At 39.1% G+C, this 22,767-nt stretch overlaps 1 protein-coding gene across 3 annotated transcripts in view; it reads left to right on the top strand.

Annotated features, from left to right (window-relative positions):
• The window catches only part of LOC149313426 (opsin-5-like), a 51,890-nt gene extending 30,074 nt beyond the window's left edge, over nt 1–21,816 (top strand). For all 3 annotated transcript variants that reach the window (XM_089523196.1, XM_089523197.1, XM_089523198.1), the window contains 5 exons: nt 5,314–5,433; nt 10,782–10,952; nt 12,293–12,627; nt 17,287–17,531; nt 21,555–21,816. In XM_089523196.1, the coding sequence (XP_089379322.1) occupies nt 5,314–5,433; nt 10,782–10,952; nt 12,293–12,627; nt 17,287–17,531; nt 21,555–21,621 (938 nt within the window). In that variant the 3' untranslated portion in view covers nt 21,622–21,816. The remainder of the gene's footprint in view (nt 1–5,313; nt 5,434–10,781; nt 10,953–12,292; nt 12,628–17,286; nt 17,532–21,554) is intronic.
• The last annotated feature ends 951 nt before the right edge of the window (nt 21,817–22,767 follow it).

The following is a 22,767-nucleotide window of genomic DNA, read 5'->3' as shown; positions in this document are numbered from 1 at the left end:
CTCTGATGATCACAAGGTCAGCAGTTCAAGACCCAAACTTTGTGTAACGAAGTGAGCTCCCATCACTAGTCCCAACTTCTGCCAACCCAACAGTTCAAAAGCATGTAAAAGTGCAAGTAGATAAATACATCCCACTTTGGTGGGAAGGTAACAGCATTCTTTGCAGTCATGCTGACCACTGGAGTCGTCTTCAGACAACGCTGATTCCCTCGGCTTAGTAATGGAGATGAGCACAGCCCCCTACAGTCAGATATGACTAGACTATCTTATCAAGAAAAAACCTTTCTCTTTGACCTTTAGTGCATGCATAATTGTGAACCTGTGTTGACTGATCATGGTTCACTTTGATGTCTGTATGTATTGGATGTGCCTTGAGCAGGAATGGGCAATTTGAGGCCTCCTGCTTGGGTTTTGTTTTTTTTTAATTTATTGTAGCTCCCATCAGCAAAGCGAAGTTGGAGTGGGAGTTGCAGCAACATCACTTAAACAAATTAAATAATAAAACCTTCACACCCTTCCTAAAAGCCTTGATAGTGAGAACTAATCATAACTAAGTTATGGGGAGTTCATACCAGAGCTTGGGAGCTGCATAGAGAAATCCCTCTCTTATATACCCACCAAGAAAGCCTCCTCAGGTGATGGTATTCTTAAGAGGGTCTTTCCTGAAGACTTCCACAGCTGGGCAGATTCATAACAAGTCAGATGGTCTCTAAGATAGCCAGACCTGAAGCCATTTAGCTCTTTAAAGATTAATATCCACACTTTGATTTGTGCCAGGAAAGCAACTGCAGTGGTGGCATTTCAGTGTTGGAATTATATTATTTACACATTTAATACTAAATGAAGCTCATAGCACCACAATATTGCTATCATATCAATTTGCTCTGTGTGCATATGGATGCACGCATGTATAGTTAACATCTATCTGTCTGTCTTGGACATATTTTATATCATGTCTTTAAGTTATTCCCATGGGGAATCATTCATCTGAGATCTGCTTTGCACCAGGCATTCATGTTGATTAAGTCTAGGATTGCTTTCATAGCATTCCTTCTATGATTTGAATATGTGTTGGAGTTGATTGCAATTGAGCTGTGTCCTGAAGTACATCAGAATACTGTAGTACAATTCTCTCTGTATGTATACATATATACATGTTTTATCTTATACTGTATAGGAATAGAAGATATGAAGAGTGAAAATTTCCAGTCCCTTTCTGGAAAAACATTAGTATGTAGCTAAATTTTTGAATGAAACAACCACCAAATGAGAATAAATTTTCTACATTTAAACTGCATTTTCACTTAACGGGACTTTATTCCCTGTTGAGTTTTTCTTCTGTAAACACTTAACATTTCATGCAAAATGTGAATGGATCTATTGTAGAGCCTCATGTCTCATGACTTTATTAATAGTTTTTCCTAGTACTGTGACCTGCTGATGTGTGTAAAGATGATGTGCTGTTTGTTCTCACAACTGGTACATACAAAACCAAAGCCAGCTGCAGCCTTAAGATTTAAAAGCTCAATAGATCGCCCCTAAGGGGTAGCCTCCAGCCACCCTTTTCCTAGCCGGATCAGGGCCGTGGCAACCTCACATCAGGGCCGTGGCAACCTCAGGCCTGATCCAGCCTTTCGAAGGCACAAAAAGGAGCTGCAAAAAGTTGGTCCTTCTTGTGCCCTAGAAAGAGTGCCATAGCTGCGGCGGCTATATGGCACTCCTTTGGCGCTGCATCATCAGCATGTGCCATGACACCATGTATCATATGGAGCGGCGCACAGCATCAGGGCACCGTGTCGGGAGGGCGGAGTCAGGTGTGCGTTGTGAGGATGCTATCCCCCAACTCTGCCCCCATGCCGGCCTTTCAGGCTACTCTGTAAAGGGTCTTATTTAAACTATAGGACAGAACCAAATTCACTCCATTAATAAAGACCATTTCTGAAGGATTTTGGCATCCTGAAAAATCTGGTGTTTTATTGTGGCTAGGTTCTGGAAGTGAGGCAGATCTTCCCTGGGGAGTTGAGAGAAACTCAAGAATTCTATTATCATCTCTTCTATATGAAATACAAACTAGTCAGGCACTTTCAAGCCGCATAGACACGTTCTAATTGATTCTCCCACAGAATGGAGTGGAGTCTCCTTTGGAGCTTTTTAAACAGAGGTTGGATGGTCATCAGTCGGAAATCCTTTAATTGGGTATTCCTGCAGGGGTTGGACTGGATAGCCCTTGTATCTCTTCCAACTATATGACTGTATAAACAGCTGGGAGAGGTTGCACAGAGCTAATGCCTTATTAAAACAAAGCAGAGTTCTGGCTTGCCTGAAGGACGAGGCAATAAAACTGTTACTAAAGAAGTTATCCCTAGACCCACTATTATGGGTAGTTACTGGCTAGTCTGTAGTATTTGACTTTTAGGAAAGATTCTGGAATATATGGTAGCCTTTCAACTCCTGTTGTTCTGTGGTTGAAACAGATTATCTAGATCCATTTTAATGTTTAAGGCCTGGTCATGGGATAGAGACAGATTTGGTAGCCCTGTTGGACGAACTACACTGGGAGCTCAACGGGGAGCATGTCTCTGCTGGTTTTGCTTGACCTCTCACCAGCCTTTGATACCAGGAACAATGGTATCCTTCTGGGTTGATTTGCATGAATGGGACTTGGGGCATTATTTTATAGTGGCTTCCTTTCTGGAGGGGTGAACCCAGTAGTGTCCCTACCTGGGGTGTCACCTGATGCAGAGGGCAGGGCTTATAGGGGTGAGGCTTCCAAAGGCGGGGCAAAAGGGTATGCCCCCACCTTGCTGCCATGGTGCTTGGCCTTCTCAGAAGGTACTCCCCAAGGCCTTCTGATTCTTGTATGGCAGTTGCTGGGCAGGACGTGGAAGGCAGTGTCCACCCAAGGCCCTCCGAGTCTCATGTGGTGGTTGCCTTCAGGTGTATCACCCCTCTGGGTGTCACCTGGTGTGATCTGCACCCCCCTAATGATGCCACTGGGTGAATTCAAAAGGTGGTTTTGGGGGATTTCAGTTCAAACCCTTGGCCCTATGGGATCCCTCAGGGTTCTGTTCTGTTACCCATTCTATTTAACATATAGATAAAACTACTGGGAAAGGTTATCTGAAACTTTGATGTTCAATGCCATCAGATGGCACCTAACACTATTACTCTTTTCCACCACAAGCCGAGGAAGTTGATTTGGTCCTAAACCAGTGCCTGTCATCAGTAATGGACTGGATGAGGGAGAACAAATTGAAACTTAATCTAATCAAGATGAAGGTGCTCTTGGTCTGTTAAAAGGCAGATCAGGGAATAGGAATTCAACCTGTGCTAGATGGAGTTACACTTTCCCAGGAGACACAGGTTCACAGCTTGGGTGTGCTCCTGGATTCATCTTTTAGCCTGGAAGCCCAGGTTTCAGAAGTGACTGGGAGTCCATTTGCACACTTAAATTTTGTGCGCAAGACACACCTGTTCCTTGAGACTTCAGATCTGGCCATGGTGAGACATGCTTAAATTATATTCCAGTTGGATTACTGCAATGTGCACTGCATGGGGCTCCCTTAGAAGAGTGTTCAGAAACTTCAATTGGTCCAAAGAATCACAGCCATATTGCTACCTGAGGCTGGCTGCAGGGATTACACAACTCCCTTGTTGCAACAGGTCCACTGGCTGCCAGTCTGTTTCCAGGCATAATTCAGCTCAGGCCCAGGTTATTTGAATGACTATAGTCTCCCTTATGAGTCAGTGCTCTGAGATCTGCTGGGGAGGACCTTCTCTCTGTGCATACATTGCTGACACTGAATAACATGGGGTACAACCAGCCACGTTTTTTGCCCTCCATGAAGAGGCCTGTAACCAAACACCTGTGGATGGTAAAAGTCCACTGTACCACTTTCCAAGTAACTCCAATGAAGTTCTAAATTACTGCTTGTTTATTAATGGATTGGATGAAGGTGAACAATCCAGACAAGATGAATTGCTCTTGGTTAGAAAGGCAGAACAGGCAGCAGAGATTTCTGACTGTGCTGGATGGGTTTACACTTCTGAAGGCTTTCAGGATTGGGCTAATCCTGCCATGATTATTGTGTTGGGGGACCATGTTATGTATCATGTTTATGATCCAACTGTAGATATTATACTATGTATGGTTTCAACTGGAAGGTATGAGATTATGTCCAGAGGAGGGCGACCAAAATGGTGAGGGGTCTGGAAACCATACCCTATAAGAAGAGTTAGGGAGCTGGGTATGGTTAGAGAAGAGAAGGTTAAGAGGTGATATGATAGCCCTGTTTAAGTATTTGGAGGGGTGTCACATTGAGGATGGAGCAAGCTACAGGAAAAGAGATTCCACCTAAACATAAGGAGAAACTTCCTGACAATAAGTGCTGTTTGACAGTGAAATACACTCCTTCCTTGGAGAGTGGTGGATTCTCTTCCTCTGGAGGTTTTTAAACAGAGACTGGATGGCCATCTGTTGGGGGTACTTTGTGAGTTCCTGGATGGCAGAAAGATGTTGGACTGGATGGCCCTTGTGGACTCTTTGTGGACTCTTCCAAGTCTATGATTCCATGTCATGATCTTAACCTGGATATATTATATGAATATGCTGTGGGATGACAAGAATGTACTGAAGGATTTACATATAATGTATAATGTACAAATGTTTATAATGTACAAAGGTATATAATGTATATAATATAATATAATGAAGGGGTTACATACTGTATAATGAAAAGTTTAATGTATTTCTCTGTGTGTAATGTGTCATTGTATGTTTTGTGTGTGTGTGTGTGTGTGTGTGAGAGAGAGAGAAATAATGGGTATGTATAAACCAGGTGTAATGTGCCAGTGTATGTTTTGTGTGTGTGTGTGTGTGTGTGTGAGAGAGAGAGAGAGAGAGAAATAATGGGTATGTATAAACCAGGTGTAATGTGCCAGTGTATGTTTTGTGTGTGTGTGTGTGTGTGTGTGAGAGAGAGAGAGAGAGAGAGAAATAATGGGTATGTACAAACCAGGTGTAGAGGTGTGCAAAAACTGTGATTTGTGATCCTGTCCACTCCTCAGTCCCAAAGATAGCTAAAAGTGACTGTGGCCTTCAGGTTTTAAAATATTCTGCATCCATATTCTACATGTTACTTTTTCAGATGTTTTAGTCCTGGTCTCTCTTTTTAAGGATTTCAGTGTTTGGAGCTGAAACAGCAATCTTTTGTATTAGGGAGGAAATGTCTGGAATCTTCTTCTGATATATTCTAACACCATCTATTGTTATTTTATGTAGTTTATATAATTTATATCATTATTTTAATCCAGGGATCCTGTCAACTTTGGGAAATGGATATGTTATATACATGTCTATCCAACGGAAAAAGAAGCTGAAGCCTGCTGAAATAATGACTGTCAATTTAGCAGTGTGTGACCTGGGAATTTCAGGTAATTTAACTTCAAATGGGCTGAGAATGAAAATATTGCGACTGGTAAGCAGTGGTGGGTCAGTATGGGTGGACACTGTATGCAAAGTGATATATCTTCGGCCCCATTCCCACTGGCTTATAATGCGGATCAGGATGTGAATCATGGGTGCATCGTTTCCATTTGAGCGCGAATCCGATCCATGTTGCTCCGTTATCGTTTCCATTGAAATTCGAATCTGATTTCATTTATCTTGAAAAATCTGAATTATAGGTTGATAAAGCGGTTTTAAAAAATAGCAGCTTTTTAGCGAGTTTTCCTGTGCCTCCCAAGTCTGATTTGGGGCAAATGAATGGGAACAAAAGGTTGTCTGATTCAGGATCTTGAGGATGGGAGGAGCAGTGCTCAAGGGGCTGGCCTGGGGGTGTCACCCGCTTGTTCTCTTCCCTGCATTACCGGCACTATTTTCTTCCGTTCGTATAGCATTTCCCCTGGTGGAGTGGGAAGCAGGGTAAGGCGATCGCGCTACAAATGCAGTAAACACATTACTCCCCCTGCAACCTCCTCCCTGCTCCACATTAATAGACCAGCGTGTGAGGAGAGCCATTGAACACCATTTTAAACTATGGGCGCCTGTGCAGCAGATGGGCTTTGCAGTACATGCCTGCTTGATCGCCCTCCAAACAGCCCAGGGAACAATGGGGGAGGCAAAGGGATTTGGGGGGGATTAGAGGCTCTTTCTCTCTTCCAGAGGAACTATGGGAAGACACAGAGTAGCCTTGGATGCAAAGGGGGTTAGGAGGAATAGTGGCTACTTCTCTCTTCCAGAGGGAGTCTGGGAAGACACAGAAGAGCCGTGGATGCAGAGGGGTTTAGGAGGAATAGTGGCTACTTCTCTCTTCCAGAGAATAGATCTGAGGGGAATAGAGGCTCCTTCTTCCTTTTCCGGAGGGGAAATGCGCCTAAGCAGCTGATTGGCTGTGACGTCAAGCGCTCAGGTGCTTGATTGACAGCTGCTTTTAAAAAAAGAGGTCCCAGAAGGGCAATGGGAACAGGGAGCAAAATAACCCACTTCAAATTACCACAGGGAAAATACCAATGGGAACGAAAACAGGGGTAAAAAATCCCGGGTCTGTTTGCACCCATTTTTAATGGGAACGATGGGTCAGATTCGATTACGACTTGGGAAAAAAATATCCGAGTCAGAATCGCAGCAAAATAAGCTGCTTTTTTGCCCAGTGGGAATGGGACCTTCATCTGTTTTCATATGACAGTTTTGCTTTTTCAAAAATTTCTGATGAGGAATCTCAACCACTATAAAAACTGATGGTGCGTCCTTGGATATGAACTATAACCTGCCACTGAGTACAGACAGAGGAGTTTATCATTCAGGGACAATTGGAAGTGTAAACAGGGTTTATCCCTTGAAAATTGTGCATTTGCAATTAAGATTTTCACACGACGTCATGAATAAAGTACCATTATCCTGGGAATAACCTGCAAAAATCGTGCAATTGCAATAAAGTTATTCACACAATGATTAAAAGCAATTAAAGCACCATTAACCTGGGAATAACTAGGCAATAAACAGGAACAAATCATTCACTGGAAAATCCAGTGAATGATTTGTTGCTGTTTATTGCCTGGTTATTCCCTGCTTATTCCAGGCATAATGACCAATGTGTGTGCAATTTAAAGGTAGTTGCATGATTTTCACAGAATAAACTCTGTTTAAACTTCCAATTTTCTTCCGTTTGATAAACTCCAATGTTGCTGCTGATTAATGATAAGGGACTGTTCAACATACTCATTTGAATGTGTAGAAAATAATGCTTTTCAGATTGTTTTGGGTTATGTATCAGCTGTTTTTGGTTTATTATTTTAAAAAATCTTGTATATAGCCTAATACAATTTGTAGACAATAAGGCTGTCTGTACTGGTTGTGATGGCAATATATTTGTTTCAGACAATTTTTAAAAAAATTACATACATACATAAATTCAGAAACTGCTTAGATTTTCTTCTGTTTTTATTTCTCTCTTTGAATTACTTTCAAGCTTCAAGAATAATTGCCTAGTTTCTTATCTTTTTCTGTCATGTGCATTTTAACATTTTGCTTCTCTTTCTAAATGTTTTTTTTCTCTCTCATATGCTTTTAATTTCCTTGGGAAATTAAAATACTTCCTGTACTATATGCACTGATGCAGGGTTATTCAACTCATCATTGTCCTCCTTATTTCCTTTTATGTTTTTTGGAGACATCTTGCGAAGAAAAGCTGTGTAACTCTTGAAAACCCATGAACTCTCTATTTTTTACTCTCTTTCTCACCTCTGTTTCCTATGAAGGTGTTATACAGATACTATTTCTCCATCAGTGCATATTTATGATGCTATCTGAATGAATGAACCAACTAATATAACTTGCATCTCAACTGACAAATGTATCTGTAATGTCAACAAAAAGACCTTAAGAATAAATACATAAATGGCTTTTATTTTACAATTAAGGGTGTTTTACGATTTGTGTGTTCTCTTTTAATAGATTTTAATGTATTAACTTTATCATTTAATTGTTTTTAAACTTTTCTATTTATATTTTTAAAGAAGTTTTTGTATAGTTTTAATCTGTTTTTAAATATTTGCTTAGTTTCTTTCAGCCTCATTATTGAGACAAAGGTGGGATATAAATGATAATAATATTATTAACAACAACAACAACAATAACAACAACATGGTAGTAAAAACAGTTAATGAACTGTTACTTGGTTTCTGTCTAATTCTGTAGCTTTTTTGCTATTTACCTATCCAAGCCGTCCTGCTTTAGATACGAGTGGGATTTCACATATGATCTGTTGTTGATGTTATGTGCCATCAAGTTGTTCCTGACTTATGATAACCCTAAGGTGTTTTTTTTCTTTTATGGGTTTTTTGGGGTAAGATTTGTTTAGAGAGGGTTTGCCCTTGCCTTTCTCTGAGGCTGCCCAAGGTCTCCTAATGGGTTCCCATGGCAGAGTGGGGATTTGAACCCTGGTCTCCAGAATCTTTGTTTGATGCTCAGATCACTAAACCACACCACACTACACACCATACGTTTTATTTAAATATGGGCTATTTTTAGGCTTTTATTTAACTATAGATATATTCTATGTTAAATCCTTGGCTTTAATGGATAAAAAGCCTGAAGAAAGGCAGACCTAGAAAGTAGGTCTGTTGATTCAGACTTAAAGAGTCAAAGCAGCCTTTTCATGTGATCTTAGAAGTATAGGGGCAATTTTTTCTACCACGGATGTGGCTGGATAGAGGATATAAAATAATCAAGCATGCATTTGGGGTAATGTTATTATACTTGATAATATAGACTGAAGTACTCTTACATGATATTGTATATTCTCCATCACATTCCACTGCACTCTTCAAAATGAATGTCAGAAAGTATGATTTTTAGGAAATTTACTGCCATGTTTATAGCTCAGAAGGTGCAATTGTAATTTTCCATAGTGGATATATTTTCCCAGTCTTACGTTTACACCAGAAAACGATCTTTTGCTTGTGCAAACAGATGACAACTATTATTTGATTGAAATACTGTATAAATTCAGAAAATCAGGTCAAAAAATTGACTCCCCAAAACTAAGTCAACATATCCATAGGTCAATGTAAGTACTGTACCTTAACTATTATTAAACAGGGCAACCATCCCCTGGTGAAAGGTAAGAGTGTAATCTGTCCTGGAAGCATTAATTCCCCCCCCCCTCCTTTCCTATCCCTCCAGTCTTTAGGGTGAGCACAAACAGTTATGCTTCCTGACATTTTGTAAGTTCTTTGGCATGGCTTTCCTTTGCGTCATCCTTTAGATCCTTTGTTACATGCCCTTAAATTTTATCCTCAACATATACACAGGTCATATAAAAATCCATAACTTTGGCCCCAAAACAATTGAGTATACACAGTAATCCTTGGGTGATTTTGGAATCAGCCTTTTTGACGTTTCTTTTTGTTTGCATAATTTAAAAATCATTCATTTCAGGGAAAAAAGCAATGGTTCCTTTCCCCCCCTCTTATCAATGACAATGTGATCCATATGCTCGTGGTAAATTAACCCTATGGTGTAATTCTGATTTGAAAATAGCTATGCAATCTTTTTTATAGAAGACATTGCCCGACTGTGGGAGTTGTGTTTTATGCCAATTGATGTGACCAGATCAAGAATTTCTGTCATTTTCAATACTGCAATCAATAAATCATTCATTTTCTGGTGCTTTGGGGCAATATGTGCAATTGCAACTCCTCATCATGTCCATATGTTGGCCTTCATCATTGAAGAGTGCAACTACTCTGGCTGTGTAGGAAGTATTAATTGCATCCTCTGAGAAACTGAAACCAACTATTGTAATTTATCAGTGTATATTTTAAAGTATACAGTCTGCTTTTAATGAATTTAAAATTAAGCGGAATAAGGATTTAGACTGCCCTATTCAAGTTAGCCAGTTGTAAACTGACCTAGTCTCAATATCTATTTTTTTTTTCTAGATGTCAAATTGCTCCATGTTAATTGTCCCAGTTAAGTTTAGTGGCAGTTTTCTCAGTCCTTTCTTAAGGCTTCCCTAACATACAGCATGTTACAGCAATATGAACAGGATGCAAGTAGGGCATGAACCACAGTGGTCAGATAAGACATCTCCAGAAATGGGCACAGCGGATTTGCTAGATTTATCTATGTAAACACTACCCTGGCTGCTATCAAAACCTGGGCATTCAGGTGCAGGGCTGAGGGCAGGAATACACCCAAGATAAGTCCTCAGGAAGCAGAGGTATAATACCATCCAGCAGAATTCCTATTCTTTGATCTGTCTTTAAATTGACAAGGTGCAGCTTTGTGTTATCTGGATTAAACTTCAGTTTGTTCACCCTCATCAGGTTCATTACTAACTCCAGATACTGGTAGAATCCATACAACTTTCTAGATTTTAAATGGAAAGGAAAAATAGACCTGGGTTGGGTACAATCTTCCACACTGCAAAGCTCCACACAACGTTTCTCAGAGGGTTTATATATATATATGTTTAATAGCATGTTGGTCAAGATAGAGCCTTGAGAGATCCTGTAGCCATCTCACAGGTATTCCTCTCTCTCCTACAGGAAGGACTGGACACACCATAATTCCTCTCCTAAGTGAAGCTGTGATCATCAGTCAGCTGGCAACACTTTTGTGGGGAGGGGATGTGACCCTTAGAGGGTTCCAGTGTGGCCAATATAGCCCTCAGTTCAGTTAGCTGTTAGGTATTATTTTATATGAAGAAATGCTTCCTTGAAATATGGTTTTGATATGGTAGTTCAGCAAATTTACCTGACTGTGTTTTTCATTACAGTGGTGGGAAAGCCTTTCAGCATCATTGCCTTCTTCTCCCACCGCTGGATTTTCGGTTGGAGTGGTTGCCGTTGGTATGGATGGGCTGGGTTCTTCTTTGGCATTGGGAGTCTTATTACCATGACAGCAGTAAGCCTGGATAGATATTTCAAAATCTGCTATTTATCCTATGGTAAGTTAAAATATGTAAAAGAATAATACAGTGGGCCCTTTTTATCCACTGGGGTTTGGTTCCAGGAACTCCCGTGAATAATAAAATCTGTGTATGCTCAAGTTCCATTAAATACAATGGCATAGCAAAATGGTGTCCCTTATATAAAATGGACAAATCAAGGTTTGATACTTGAAATTTATACTTTTTTTGAATATTTTAAAGCCATGGATAGAGCAATACATTTAGTACTAGAAGACAAGATTATATTGGAAGATAGCCCAGTACACCTGTTGGCATCATGGAAAGAGCCTGATGCCTTGGACTAGCTGGTGAGTGCAGAAATTTGATTTAAGTACCAGAACTAAGTTGAGTTTCCATTTTCTCATATGTTGCATATCAACAAGATACACTACCAGTAACTTCTGCCCACCTTCACTATAGATTCAACAACAAGAATCTTGAATAATTATGGATTGTGTAAGGGCATAGCATTACATATGATAACTAGACAAAAAGGAATTCAATGCAGATCTCATTTCTTTTTATTCCCAGAAGCAGAACTTGGGAGGATACTTTTAAAAATAATGAATAATGTCTTGCAGAAGCCACCCATAACTGAGTAGTGATAGGATGATGCTCAGTCATGAATGTAATTAACGTTACTGTATTCTTTCTTTTTAAACATAACTTTCTAAGCTTTCCAGAAATGCATGGCATGGCACAAGAGACGAAAGGAGCATATTCATGCATAATGAATTAAGCAAAAACCTTTTGTTATTCTTATTAGAAACATTGTTCCTAGAAAATCAGTGTATGAAGATTTCTGAGGCATGGAAAGACACACACATGCACACATACACACATTGTTTAAATCCTCACATACCTTCTCCGATTAATGTGTAGAGATAGGTAATGGAGTTACTCAGAAATGTCCAGAGTTCTTTCTTCCCATGAATTGAGAATATTTTGGTAATTTTCAAGCAAATAAGAACAGTACTTCACACCAAAGAAACATTTCTGTCACATTGCTTGAGAGATGTGTGAGGACCTTCTTAGCTTAAAGAGGCTTTTGGTCTACCAGCAAAGCAACTCATAGGTTTCTTTATTGTTTTGCTAGGGAGGCTGCTTTGAAGATTTGCTCCCAGGAGAAGTCAGGCAGGGGAATGAAAGCCTAAATCCCACTGAGCAAAATTATTATCCCTAGGCAGGTCAGCTTTGCCCCCTCCTCATTTTTCCAGGCTGCCCCCCCCCCCCCCAGCATCACAATAACTTTAGGAATAAAATCTGCATGTGAGATTTTTTAAATGTATGTAGGTAGCATTTACACTTGACAATGAGATATGTTCATTCTCTTCTAGGTTCCTGGCTGAAGAGACACCATGCTTTCATCTGTTTAGTAATCATCTGGTCTTATGCTACGTTCTGGGCAACAATACCATATGCTGGCTTGGGCAATTATGCTCCTGAGCCATTTGGAACCTCATGCACTTTGGACTGGTGGCTGGCTCAAGGTTCAGTGGCTGGACAGGCTTTTATTCTGAATATCCTTTTCTTCTGTCTTTTGCTCCCAACTGCTGTGATTATGTTTTGCTATGTTAAAATAATAGCAAAAGTCAAGTCATCCACCAAAGAAGTAGCTCACTATGACACCAGGATTCAAAACTCACATGTACTGGAAATGAAGTTAACTAAGGTAGGTATAGGAAGCCTGGTGGTGTTTAGAAGGGAATGAACAAAAGCATGAGGGGAGGGGCTCAATTTAGTATATATAGAGAAAAGCATACTGTATATACTCATGTATATGTCTAAAAATTTTAGTCAAAAAATTGACTCCAAAAACTTGAGTCAACTTATCCACGGATCAATGTAAATACTGTACTGTACATTAATTCTTATTTAAAAAGGAACCATCTCCTGGTGAAAGGCAAGAGTGTCATCTGTTCTGGAAACACTCATACCCTCTATATATTCTCCCATACACAAAGACTTTAATACAAGCACAAACAGTTATGCCTGCTGGAATTTTGTATGCTTTCTGGCACTATTTTCCTTTGCATTGTTTGTTACATGCCCCTAAGTTTTAATCTCATTTTATCCACAAATCATATCAAAATCCATAATTTTGACCCCAAACCCCCGTCCTTGACTTATACATGGGGTCGACTTATAGTCAAGTATATACGGTATATATGATGTAGAAGCAAAGGAAAGGTGAATTCGGACAATAGGCAGGGGAAGTAAAGTTTGTAGATGGCAAAAGATTGCAGTTGGCTTGCACTTTGCACCATGATTCTGGAAGGGAATCAGTATTTTTAGGGGGGAAATAACTCCCACTTGTATAGTCTTAAATAACTCATATTGTTACTTGCGTTGCATTAAATTAATGTAAAATGTCCTATACGTTTAGTCCCAAGTCCTGGAGACAAGTTGCTGCTGACACAAGACAAAGCCAACCACCCGAATAGGAGTTACAGAGATGTTCAGTGATGCTCCCAAGCTACCAGAAAAAGAAGTGACACAGCCTGGCAGGGAGTTGGATCTGATGGCCATTGAGGTCTCTTCCAACTATGATTCTTGCTTCATAAGTGAGCTCTGGGGAAAACATCCCACCACTTTAAACAAACATAGAAGCTCCTGCTATAGTTTCTGCTAACTCCCTCCCTGTCCTATAATGCCATGATCCTCTAAGCAAACCTTTTGAGATAAAAGTTTTCTATAAGACATTGAGAATTTGCTCACAATTTGCATAAAATGTAGACAAGAAGAACAACAAACAAACTCTTTTAAAAATATGCTTCTCATTTATCATTTATAAATAAAAATTAAATAAATAAAAGAATAAAAAGTGGATTAAAACAGATTTAACAGGCTAAAACATAATGTTAAAGTGTATTAAAGAAAATGTATTTTGCCTTGACATAACGAAAGGAGTATCTTTCTCCAGGGAGACCATTCAGTAAACAGGTTCTCACTACTGCACTTCATCTGGTGAGGCCATATAGAGAAGTACTTTGAATTGGACCCAGAACTAATGAAGCTGTGGAGGCATTATCTGCTCATACTGCAAGTTTTCAGTTTATTATCTCACTGTTGTATTCCAGAACAACAGAAGATCTTGGATTATTTTTAAAGGCAATTCCACAAACACCAAGGGGCCAGTGTGGTGTAGTGTTTTGAATGTTGGACTACTATGGAGATCAGGGTTCAAATCCTGGCCTGGCCATGTAAACCCACTGGGTGGCCTTGGACAATGCACACTCTTTCAGAGGATGGCAATGGCAAACCCCCTCTGAAGAAATTTTGCCAAGAAAAGCCCATAATAGGTTTGCCATAGGGTCGCCATAAGTCAGAAATGACTTGAAGGCACACAGTAACAACAACAGTGCAAACATTATTACATGGATGATTGAAGCATCACTACTCAGTCTAGTGATTCATGTGATTCTAGTAAAGCCACAGAAGTGATTATTGTATAAGGTACTGTCAGCCACAGAAGTAATTTGCTAGCCTCATCCTCAGCTAGTATGAGGTGCTGCCAGCCAGAGAAATGATTTTAGTGAAAAGGGCAGATGATAGAATGTTCTGGGACAATGAACCTAGTCCTTCTGGGAAGAATCTGGAGTGCAGCATCATTCAAAGCAGGTTAATGGTGATGCAGATGTACCATCCAAGACTGGTGCTTCAGACTTGTTTCACCTCAGCTTTCCGCTTATTATCTTGGCATTTCCACAGAAGTTGGTTGCAGCAGCTGTGGGCCTGCATGGCACCAACAGCCCTATTCCACTTACATAAACCTGGATTTGGTCACACACACAGCCGCCATCTGTATTTCAGATAGTAGATAATCTCTGAGGGAAATAACAAGAATTTCAAATGTGAAAATTCATACTCCAAACCAGCACATTTCAATTTGGTTGACATCTCTGGTACAAAGTTTTAAAAATTAGATCCTGTGATTTACCTATACCGTATTTCCCTTCCAAATGCTTCCCACACCTCAAAAACAGTAGCTGGTATCCTGTTAGTGACATGCACTAACTAATAACTAGGGTGCAGTACAGACCGCCCAGATGTGCCATGCCCCCAATGATACTAGGGTTAGGGAGCGTGTACCAACCCCACACTCCCTAACCCTAGTACATGTGGACAGAGCCATTGTTACATGGCACCATCTACATGGGGCACGTAACAATGACGGCATGCATGCACTGCATCCAAACAGGGTGGCATGTGTATGACGTCTCTGCGCTGCCCCAGGCACAGCCTGTGCATCATTGGTGTGGCAACCAAACAGCTGCCCCAACAATGCAGCAGAGAAAGGGGCTGCAGCAGCCGCTCCTTTCTCCTCTTTAGCGCCGGAAGTGTCCAGGGGCATGAAGCCCCAAGGACACCCCTTTTCCGCTTCTCTTTGGCCTGGAAAAATGCCAGATTGGGGCTGCAGGGCTGCCGGTGAGGTTGCCCTAACACCAACCAGAGGAAAAAGGAGCGGCTACAGGCCACCCTTCTGGAGAGGTCTGTACCATGCCTCAGCTACACCTGCATGTCTAACTTTATTTTGTCAAGACAGATGGAGGCATTCAGCACTGCCCTCTACTACAGCTTCATCCCCAAGCCACCTACATGTTCTTGGGCTGAATACACCCACCCAAAGCCATTCAGTGGCCAAGTAGGAGGGGGCGAGGCAGGATGAAGAGCAGCCATTCTTACAGCTGCCCAAAGGAGGGCAAATGCATCCTCCTAGAAGTCCTCAGGCAGTCCAGGACAATGCCTTCTGCTGGCTGCCATGTTAGGAACAGAGCTGGCTCACTGCTCCTTCTCCTTCCTCACACCCCAGCTGGAAAACTGGTAGGTTGAGCCTGTCCTTGTGTGTGTGTGCGCGCACATGTAAGGCGTGTAGCTATGCTTGGTGGAGCTTTACAGTCTGCCAGTGTGATGCAGGATCTCAGCCAGTAATTCATCTGAAACAATGACATGCCTTCAGGGTAAACATTGGAGCTGCTCATGTTCCAAGAGAATGAACAAAATAATATAGAAACAGTGGCCAGATACAAAATACTGATTGCCATATGAACTCATTTCTGGCAATTCCATGTCCGTATTTCATCTTCCTCATTTTATTTTCAGAAAGCCTCACTTCTCTTTTTAGTACTTAATTCTTAGCATTATCAAAAAATTAGTATTGTACACATGGATAGATTTAAAAACACACACACACACACAAAATGCACTCCTCTATTGATGTAATCCTCTTGAAATGCCACCTATGTTAGCAGGTCACTGGGTGGAATAAAATAAAGGATTATTACATATCAAGATATTGCCCAATCTCTCCAGGTAGGCAGAAGGCATGGATATTTTGCACAATTATGCTCCAGGATTTGCGCAAATCACATAAATTATGCATGGATGGGACGTATGGTGTGGTTCCTTCCCATTTGGTCATTAGGAAGGGTGACATTTTCTTGGAAAACAATCATGTGATTTGTTACAGCTATGCCTCAGAAAAGGAGTTTTCGTATTAATTGGCTCTAAGCTTTACTGGACTGTACCACTCCTAATTCTTTGTCACCACTGCCCAACCTGCACTATCTCTTTTTGTAATTTAAATTTCAGTCTTATATACATTCATCTGTGAGCAAGACCTGTTGAATCAGTGGGACCTAACTGCTTGTATGGGGTGCAGGCTGTAGGTCTACATTCACCCCACTTTTGTGAAACCTCCCTGACAACTCCAAAGCATGTCAAACCCTTTATAGAATTTGCAGGTTATTATTTTTTTTAAAATCCAAAACCAGCCAGAAGTAACAGTTTCTTTCCCCAACTCTTCAGAGCCCTCCAAGGACTACCTAAAAATCAGCCAAAATGGCAGCTGGATGCTCTTATTACAGTGGGACCTTCTTATCCGCTGGGGTTTGGTTCCAGGAATCCCTGTGGATAACAAAATTCATGGATAACAAAATAAATATAATGACAGAGGAAAATGGTGTCCCTTATATAAAATGGAAAACCAAAGTTTGCTATTTGGAATTTGAGTGTGTGTGTGTGTGTGTGTGTACATTGTGTGTGTATTGTATTGTACAGTTGTTTTCCTATAAGTGGCCTGGCCTTAGAGAGAGAAAGATATCTGTTGACAGGTTATCTATGTTATACCGAGTAGGATTCAGTGCAAAAGTAAATGTCAAAAGGTTGAATGTGTGTTGGTTTGCTTGATATTAATAACTGGAATGTGTGTATTCTTTGCACCCTGCTTTGCAGTAACTGTATCTCTAATAGTAAACAGAACAGACTGAGTAGCATGAAATATGTTGACTATTCAAAGTAACAACACTTTTCCACCTCTTCTGCTCACCAGGTGGCAATGTTGATCTGCGCAGGATTTCTGATTGCTTGGATCCCATATGCTGTAGTATCTGTATGGTCAGCTTTTGGAAGACCAGATTCAGTCCCTATCAAAGTTTCAGTGATACCGACTTTGCTTGCAAAATCAGCAGCTATGTACAACCCAGTTATTTACCAGGTCATTGACTGCAAATCTGCCTGTTGCAGGCCACGTGACCTCAAGACACTAGAAAAGAAAAACTCTGAGAAGAAATCCAGGTATATTTTCTAAGAGTGAAATGTCACACAAAAATAACATGGTCCTGTCTTCAAGGACTGAACTAGAAATCATGGTAGTTCCAGTCACTCAGAAATAGAATTCTAACTTTAACTGCAAAGTATTGAAAATACCGCCAGGCACATATCTTTCTGCAGCTCCTTTTCTCAAACCCTTATCTCCCAGCTGATTATGCTTTTCATGTCACAGCTTAGGTGACATTAAAAAAAGGCCAAGGTGGAGGAGGTGCCTTGGAAAAACAACAAGAGAGAGAAGTTGTAGGAAGGTGAGGGGAGACAGGAGGCATTCTTAACCCATGTACCTTTTGCCTTTTAGAATCTTTCTCACATTCACTCACATCTATGTGATTGGCACAGTTCTATTTTTTGACACAAAATGGCTGCTGATTAGGGATGGAGATAATATTTTAAAAATGGTTAAACCATGTTTCTCATTTAAAAAACAACAACACCCACCCCTGACTAAAAGAATCCTGGACTGACAAGCATCTTGGCATGTAAAGAGATCTTGTAGCACCTTTGAGACTAACTGAAAGAAAGAATTTAGGAGCATGAGCTTTCATAGACTTAAGTCTACTTCATCAGATGCATCTGAAGAAGTAGACTGAAGTCTATGAAAGCTCATGCTGCCAACTTCTTTCTTTCAGTTAGTCTCAAAAGTGCTACAAGATCCCTTTGCATGCTGATTCTACAGACTAACATGACTATATCTAAGAATCTTGGCATTTCAGGATTTATTCTGTAAAAAAAATTCACACATGATATTTTGGTGCGAAAAACCAGGCAGCATTGTATATGTAGGAAACAGCATTTTATATTATTTCCTATGTAAGAAATGCTGTTTTCTGTGTAAAAATATGTACATTTTATGCACACTAAGTCCCAAATTGTAAATAGTCTTGCTGCAAGAAGGTCTTTTAGGAAGAAAATAGCTAAAATTCTTCATTGCTTCCTTTGAGAAGAATTCCATCATTCCAGCTGATACATCTAGTCCATCTACAAGAAAAGACATGGGCTTTGTAGAAGTGTGTTCCCATAAGATACATATCTATTGTCTTTTCATAAGAGTTCTTTTGTGGGTAGGGTTGACTTATTCCATTTCCTCAGATCAAGGTATCTAATTTGCCTGGCATAATAGTGTGTGTGTTGCATTTTTTTTTCTACCACTGTGTTGAAGCTTCAATATTGTTTTTATCATTGCTACTGATCTGAGAATAGTATAATGCTGAAGTTGGAACATAGAGACCCAAATTCAGTTTCCTGCTTGACCATGAAACTTTCCAGGTGATCTTAAGCCATCACTATGTTTCAGTAAACCTGTCTTAAAGGGTTTTTGTTGAGATTAAAGAGGGGAGGGCAACCATATATGGTGGTCATGTACATTCCTGGTGCTGCACAAATAAAACAAGGATCATCATAACAATATGTTATGTTATTCACAAGAATGTTATTCACATGAACCTCCAGTGGGGGTTTCTCATTAGATCACTGTAGGTTTTTTGCCATCATTTTTTTTAATTGAGGGGGGGGGGAACCCTCTACAGATTCATGGAAATGCCAAAGGAAACCCCCAGGAATGACAGGGGCTTCCTGTGGCATTTCTGTGGTATTAAAAGCAAAAAGTGCATAGAACAATCAACAGTAATTGCAGGGGGAAATCAAGATGTAATTTCCTTCTAAGATGCAGAATAAACATTTTAGTATTACTAGATGAGAGTCTATTTTGCCTTTTCCCAAAATTTTTACCCTGGGGAATCCTTTGGAAAAAAGATTTAGATATCAGGGTGGTCTACATTTTTTTTAAAATGGAACCTTGCAATCCAGCGCAGCTAATGGTACAAATGAGCACCAACTAGCATGCTTGGAGTCCAGTTAAAATGTGGCCAACCAGGTACTGTAATATGATAATCCTTTCTGAGGATCATATCACACATGCTTCTTCATCATTTACTCAACTTTCATTGATAAAAGGCTTCCACTTCCATGATCTTATACATTTTATTCAGATAGGCATAAATCCTTTTCCTGATTAAACATGATGTGGATTTCTAAAAGTTTATCAAACAACATTAAGAGTATTGAAACACTACCATGTACTTTCTCTGACCATAATCCTTTAGTTATGATTTTAGAGAAGGGGAAAAAAGAGTACAATTGGAAGATAAATGAGGATTTGTTATTATTATTATTATTTATTTATAAAGCTCTGTAAATTTATTATGTGAAGAAATTATATTAAAAGCCAAAAACGTGATTAAAAATTATTTCAAAGAAAATATGGATGAGAGTTTAAGAATGGCAACAATTTGGGATGCAGGAAAGGCGGCCATAAAAAGATTTGTTATACAACACAACTCCGTTAGGCAAAGGAAGAAAAAAGAGAGACTACTAAACTTAAATTAAGAATTAAAACAAAAAAATGGAACTAAAAAGAAACCCAAAAAACAAAGATCTCAATTCTGAAATAAAAATATTACAAAGAAAGATATCCATAGAATTTATTAGCGAAATAGAAAACAAATTGAAAAAGGCCAGATTAAACAATTTTGAACTCGCAAACAAACCAGGGAAATGGCTATCTATGAAACTTAGAAAAGAAGAAGAGAAACATACAAGAAACAGGATCAGAGAGGAAGGAGTAACCCATACACAACAAGAAAAAATAAAGGAATGTTTTCATAATTTCTATACAAATTTGTTTAAAAAACAGGGAAATTGAAACAGACAAAATTGAAAGATATATAGAGGACCTCCAAGAAGTAAAATTAAATGAAGAGCAGTTTGCAAATTTGAACAATATGATGATGATAATAATAATAATAATAATAATAATTTATATTCTGCTTAATCACTTGGAATCCAAGCAGATTACAACAATAAAAGAGGATACAGTTAAAATTCTAAAACCCCTATCCCTCCCCGCTAGTATAAAAACATAGTAATATTAAAAAGAGATTAAACCAGACAGATATTAAAACAGTAGTATAAAATCACTATTAAAATCAATGGAATTTGTTGGTAATTAAACATAAGAAACTACAAGAGAATGAGGGAGAGAATTTTAGCACATACTTTTCATATATATATATATATGTATGGATGGATGAAGAATTATAGGTCTAGTTAGTCTTCTGTGTTACAATAAACATGTAAACAAATGATTATACAATTATAGTATATAACTGAATAAGGACATAATCCACCTTTTTCTTTTCTTTTACAATAGTAGCAAAGATATCAATTGTGGCATTAAAAGATAAAGATAAGCAAACAAAGAATTAAAAACAAGTTAGCCAAATAATACTAATCTAGGAAATCAATAAGAGCAGAGGTTAAGAAACTGTCAAGATTTGAGAAGAAAGTTGGTATGTGAGGAATTTTGAATGAAATAAAGGAAAGATAGTAAGAAGGTAAGAGTGGAGGAAGAGAATGAATGAGATTTAGTTGATGATGGTAGAAAGAAAAGGCGAAGTAAAAGAGGCTAAGGAGAAGAAGGACTTTAAGTAGGTTGGAGTATGTAAGGAGAAGGTTTGAGAAAGGATAAGAACAATATGAAGAAGGACAATGAAAGAAGACACCAGTAAACGTGCATGAGATGTCCGGAATATGAAGATAAGAAGAAAACTCAACAACAGATGTAGTTTACTTTTTTGTCTTCTTAAAGCTCTATGGACCAATCAATTTGTTTTATGTGATGAATGTGATGTGATGTTATTTTAACCAATAATTTTTTTCTAAAAAAGATAATAATCAGGCTTATCTTCAGATTAGGGCTCACTACACTATACAGTTTTGAGTAAGAAACAGATGGTGTGTTTGACAAGTTTTTTGCCCCAAACCTGCTTATAATGTTGCATAAAAGGTATGAACACTAGAGTAGTAGAAGTGAATGTAGTCACTAGATTTTATGTAATTTGTATGAATTAATAAGAATATTATTTTATATACAGACTAATAATTTCAAGGAAGTTGAGTTCACCAATATGTGTTTATTTCTTCCCTCAGGCTGTATATAATAGCTACAGACAAAAAATCTGAGGTAATGAAGGAAACCCAACTGGACAGTGTGTGAAACCCTTCAACAGTTAACCCACCAGTCAACTGTTTTCTTCTCAATTGCTTCCTTTACAAGTACATTTTAAATTATGGCAGCTCCTTTTCACTGTTGCTCTTGTTTTCTTATTCTGATGTGTTGCACAGAATGCATTTGCTTCCCTGTTAATTGGAAAATTCACACTTTTCAAAATGTCACAGATTTATTTGTAGATATCTGAAATATGTAAAGACCTGCTCTAAGAATCATACTTTTTTTAAAAAAAAAAAGAAAATCAACCTCATAAAGTTTGTTATATAAATTGTGTTAAATGTTTGTCATTGTTCGTATTGTCAATGTTGACACCTGGCCTGCTCACTCACCTTTCATTTATTCAAATATCCTCAATCCACTCAACTACAGCCATGTGCACATAAACAGGAAGGCACCCTTAGTATTTGCTGAAGTAGGATGTGAAGAATGATATTTACATCCTTGAAGAGAAATGAAAAGAGGTATCCTGGCATTTGAGGCAACTCACCAAGGTAAAGGAGAATAGTCACAAGATTCTTAGCAACTTGGGAGTTTGCTTCGGAAAATGTGTGGGGGTTTTTCCTGTGTACAAAACATGTTTTTGGACAGAAAGCATTTTGTGTAGGAAATATCCTGTCCACACAGGAGTCAGTGCATTTTCACCCATTGCAAACTTTGTATAGTTTGTGCAAACACAACAATTCTTATGTGGAAAAATGTTTCTTGCACAAAGTCATTTCCTTTCCTCCTCCTCTTCCTCTTGTTTTTAGTCTCCTAAAGCAGAACCATTGATTTTCTGGTTCATTGATTTTCAAATAGGTTTCACCAAAGTCCAAATAGTGCACAAAAATCTTTGTATTCTGGTGGAGTGGGGACAGGGGAGAATCACTGAAACTATTTGTCTTGCCTGGAACAATTAAATAAGGTACAGAGATAGTAGTGTTGGCTTATACCGAATAACAAATGAATGGTGGTAGCTTGTGGGGGTGCATTCCCCCTGAAATAGTCTTTACCAGTCTTTGTGAGGTGGTATAGAAGGAAAGGACAGTGCTGTGAGTCTGTATCAATTAATACCTTGTCAGTTTTCTTACAGAACAGACTGTACAATGGTCCATGATGAGATGCACGTAAAAGATAAGTTTGAGCCATTTC

The sequence above is a fragment of the Sceloporus occidentalis genome, unplaced genomic scaffold (genome assembly GCF_023333645.1).
Source record: "Sceloporus occidentalis isolate IW3139 unplaced genomic scaffold, rSceOcc1.0.p SCAF_4, whole genome shotgun sequence".
Lineage (NCBI taxonomy): Eukaryota > Metazoa > Chordata > Lepidosauria > Squamata > Phrynosomatidae > Sceloporus > Sceloporus occidentalis.
The sequence above is the reverse complement of the archived record's forward strand: the minus strand, read 5'-3'. Positions and strand labels throughout refer to the sequence as shown.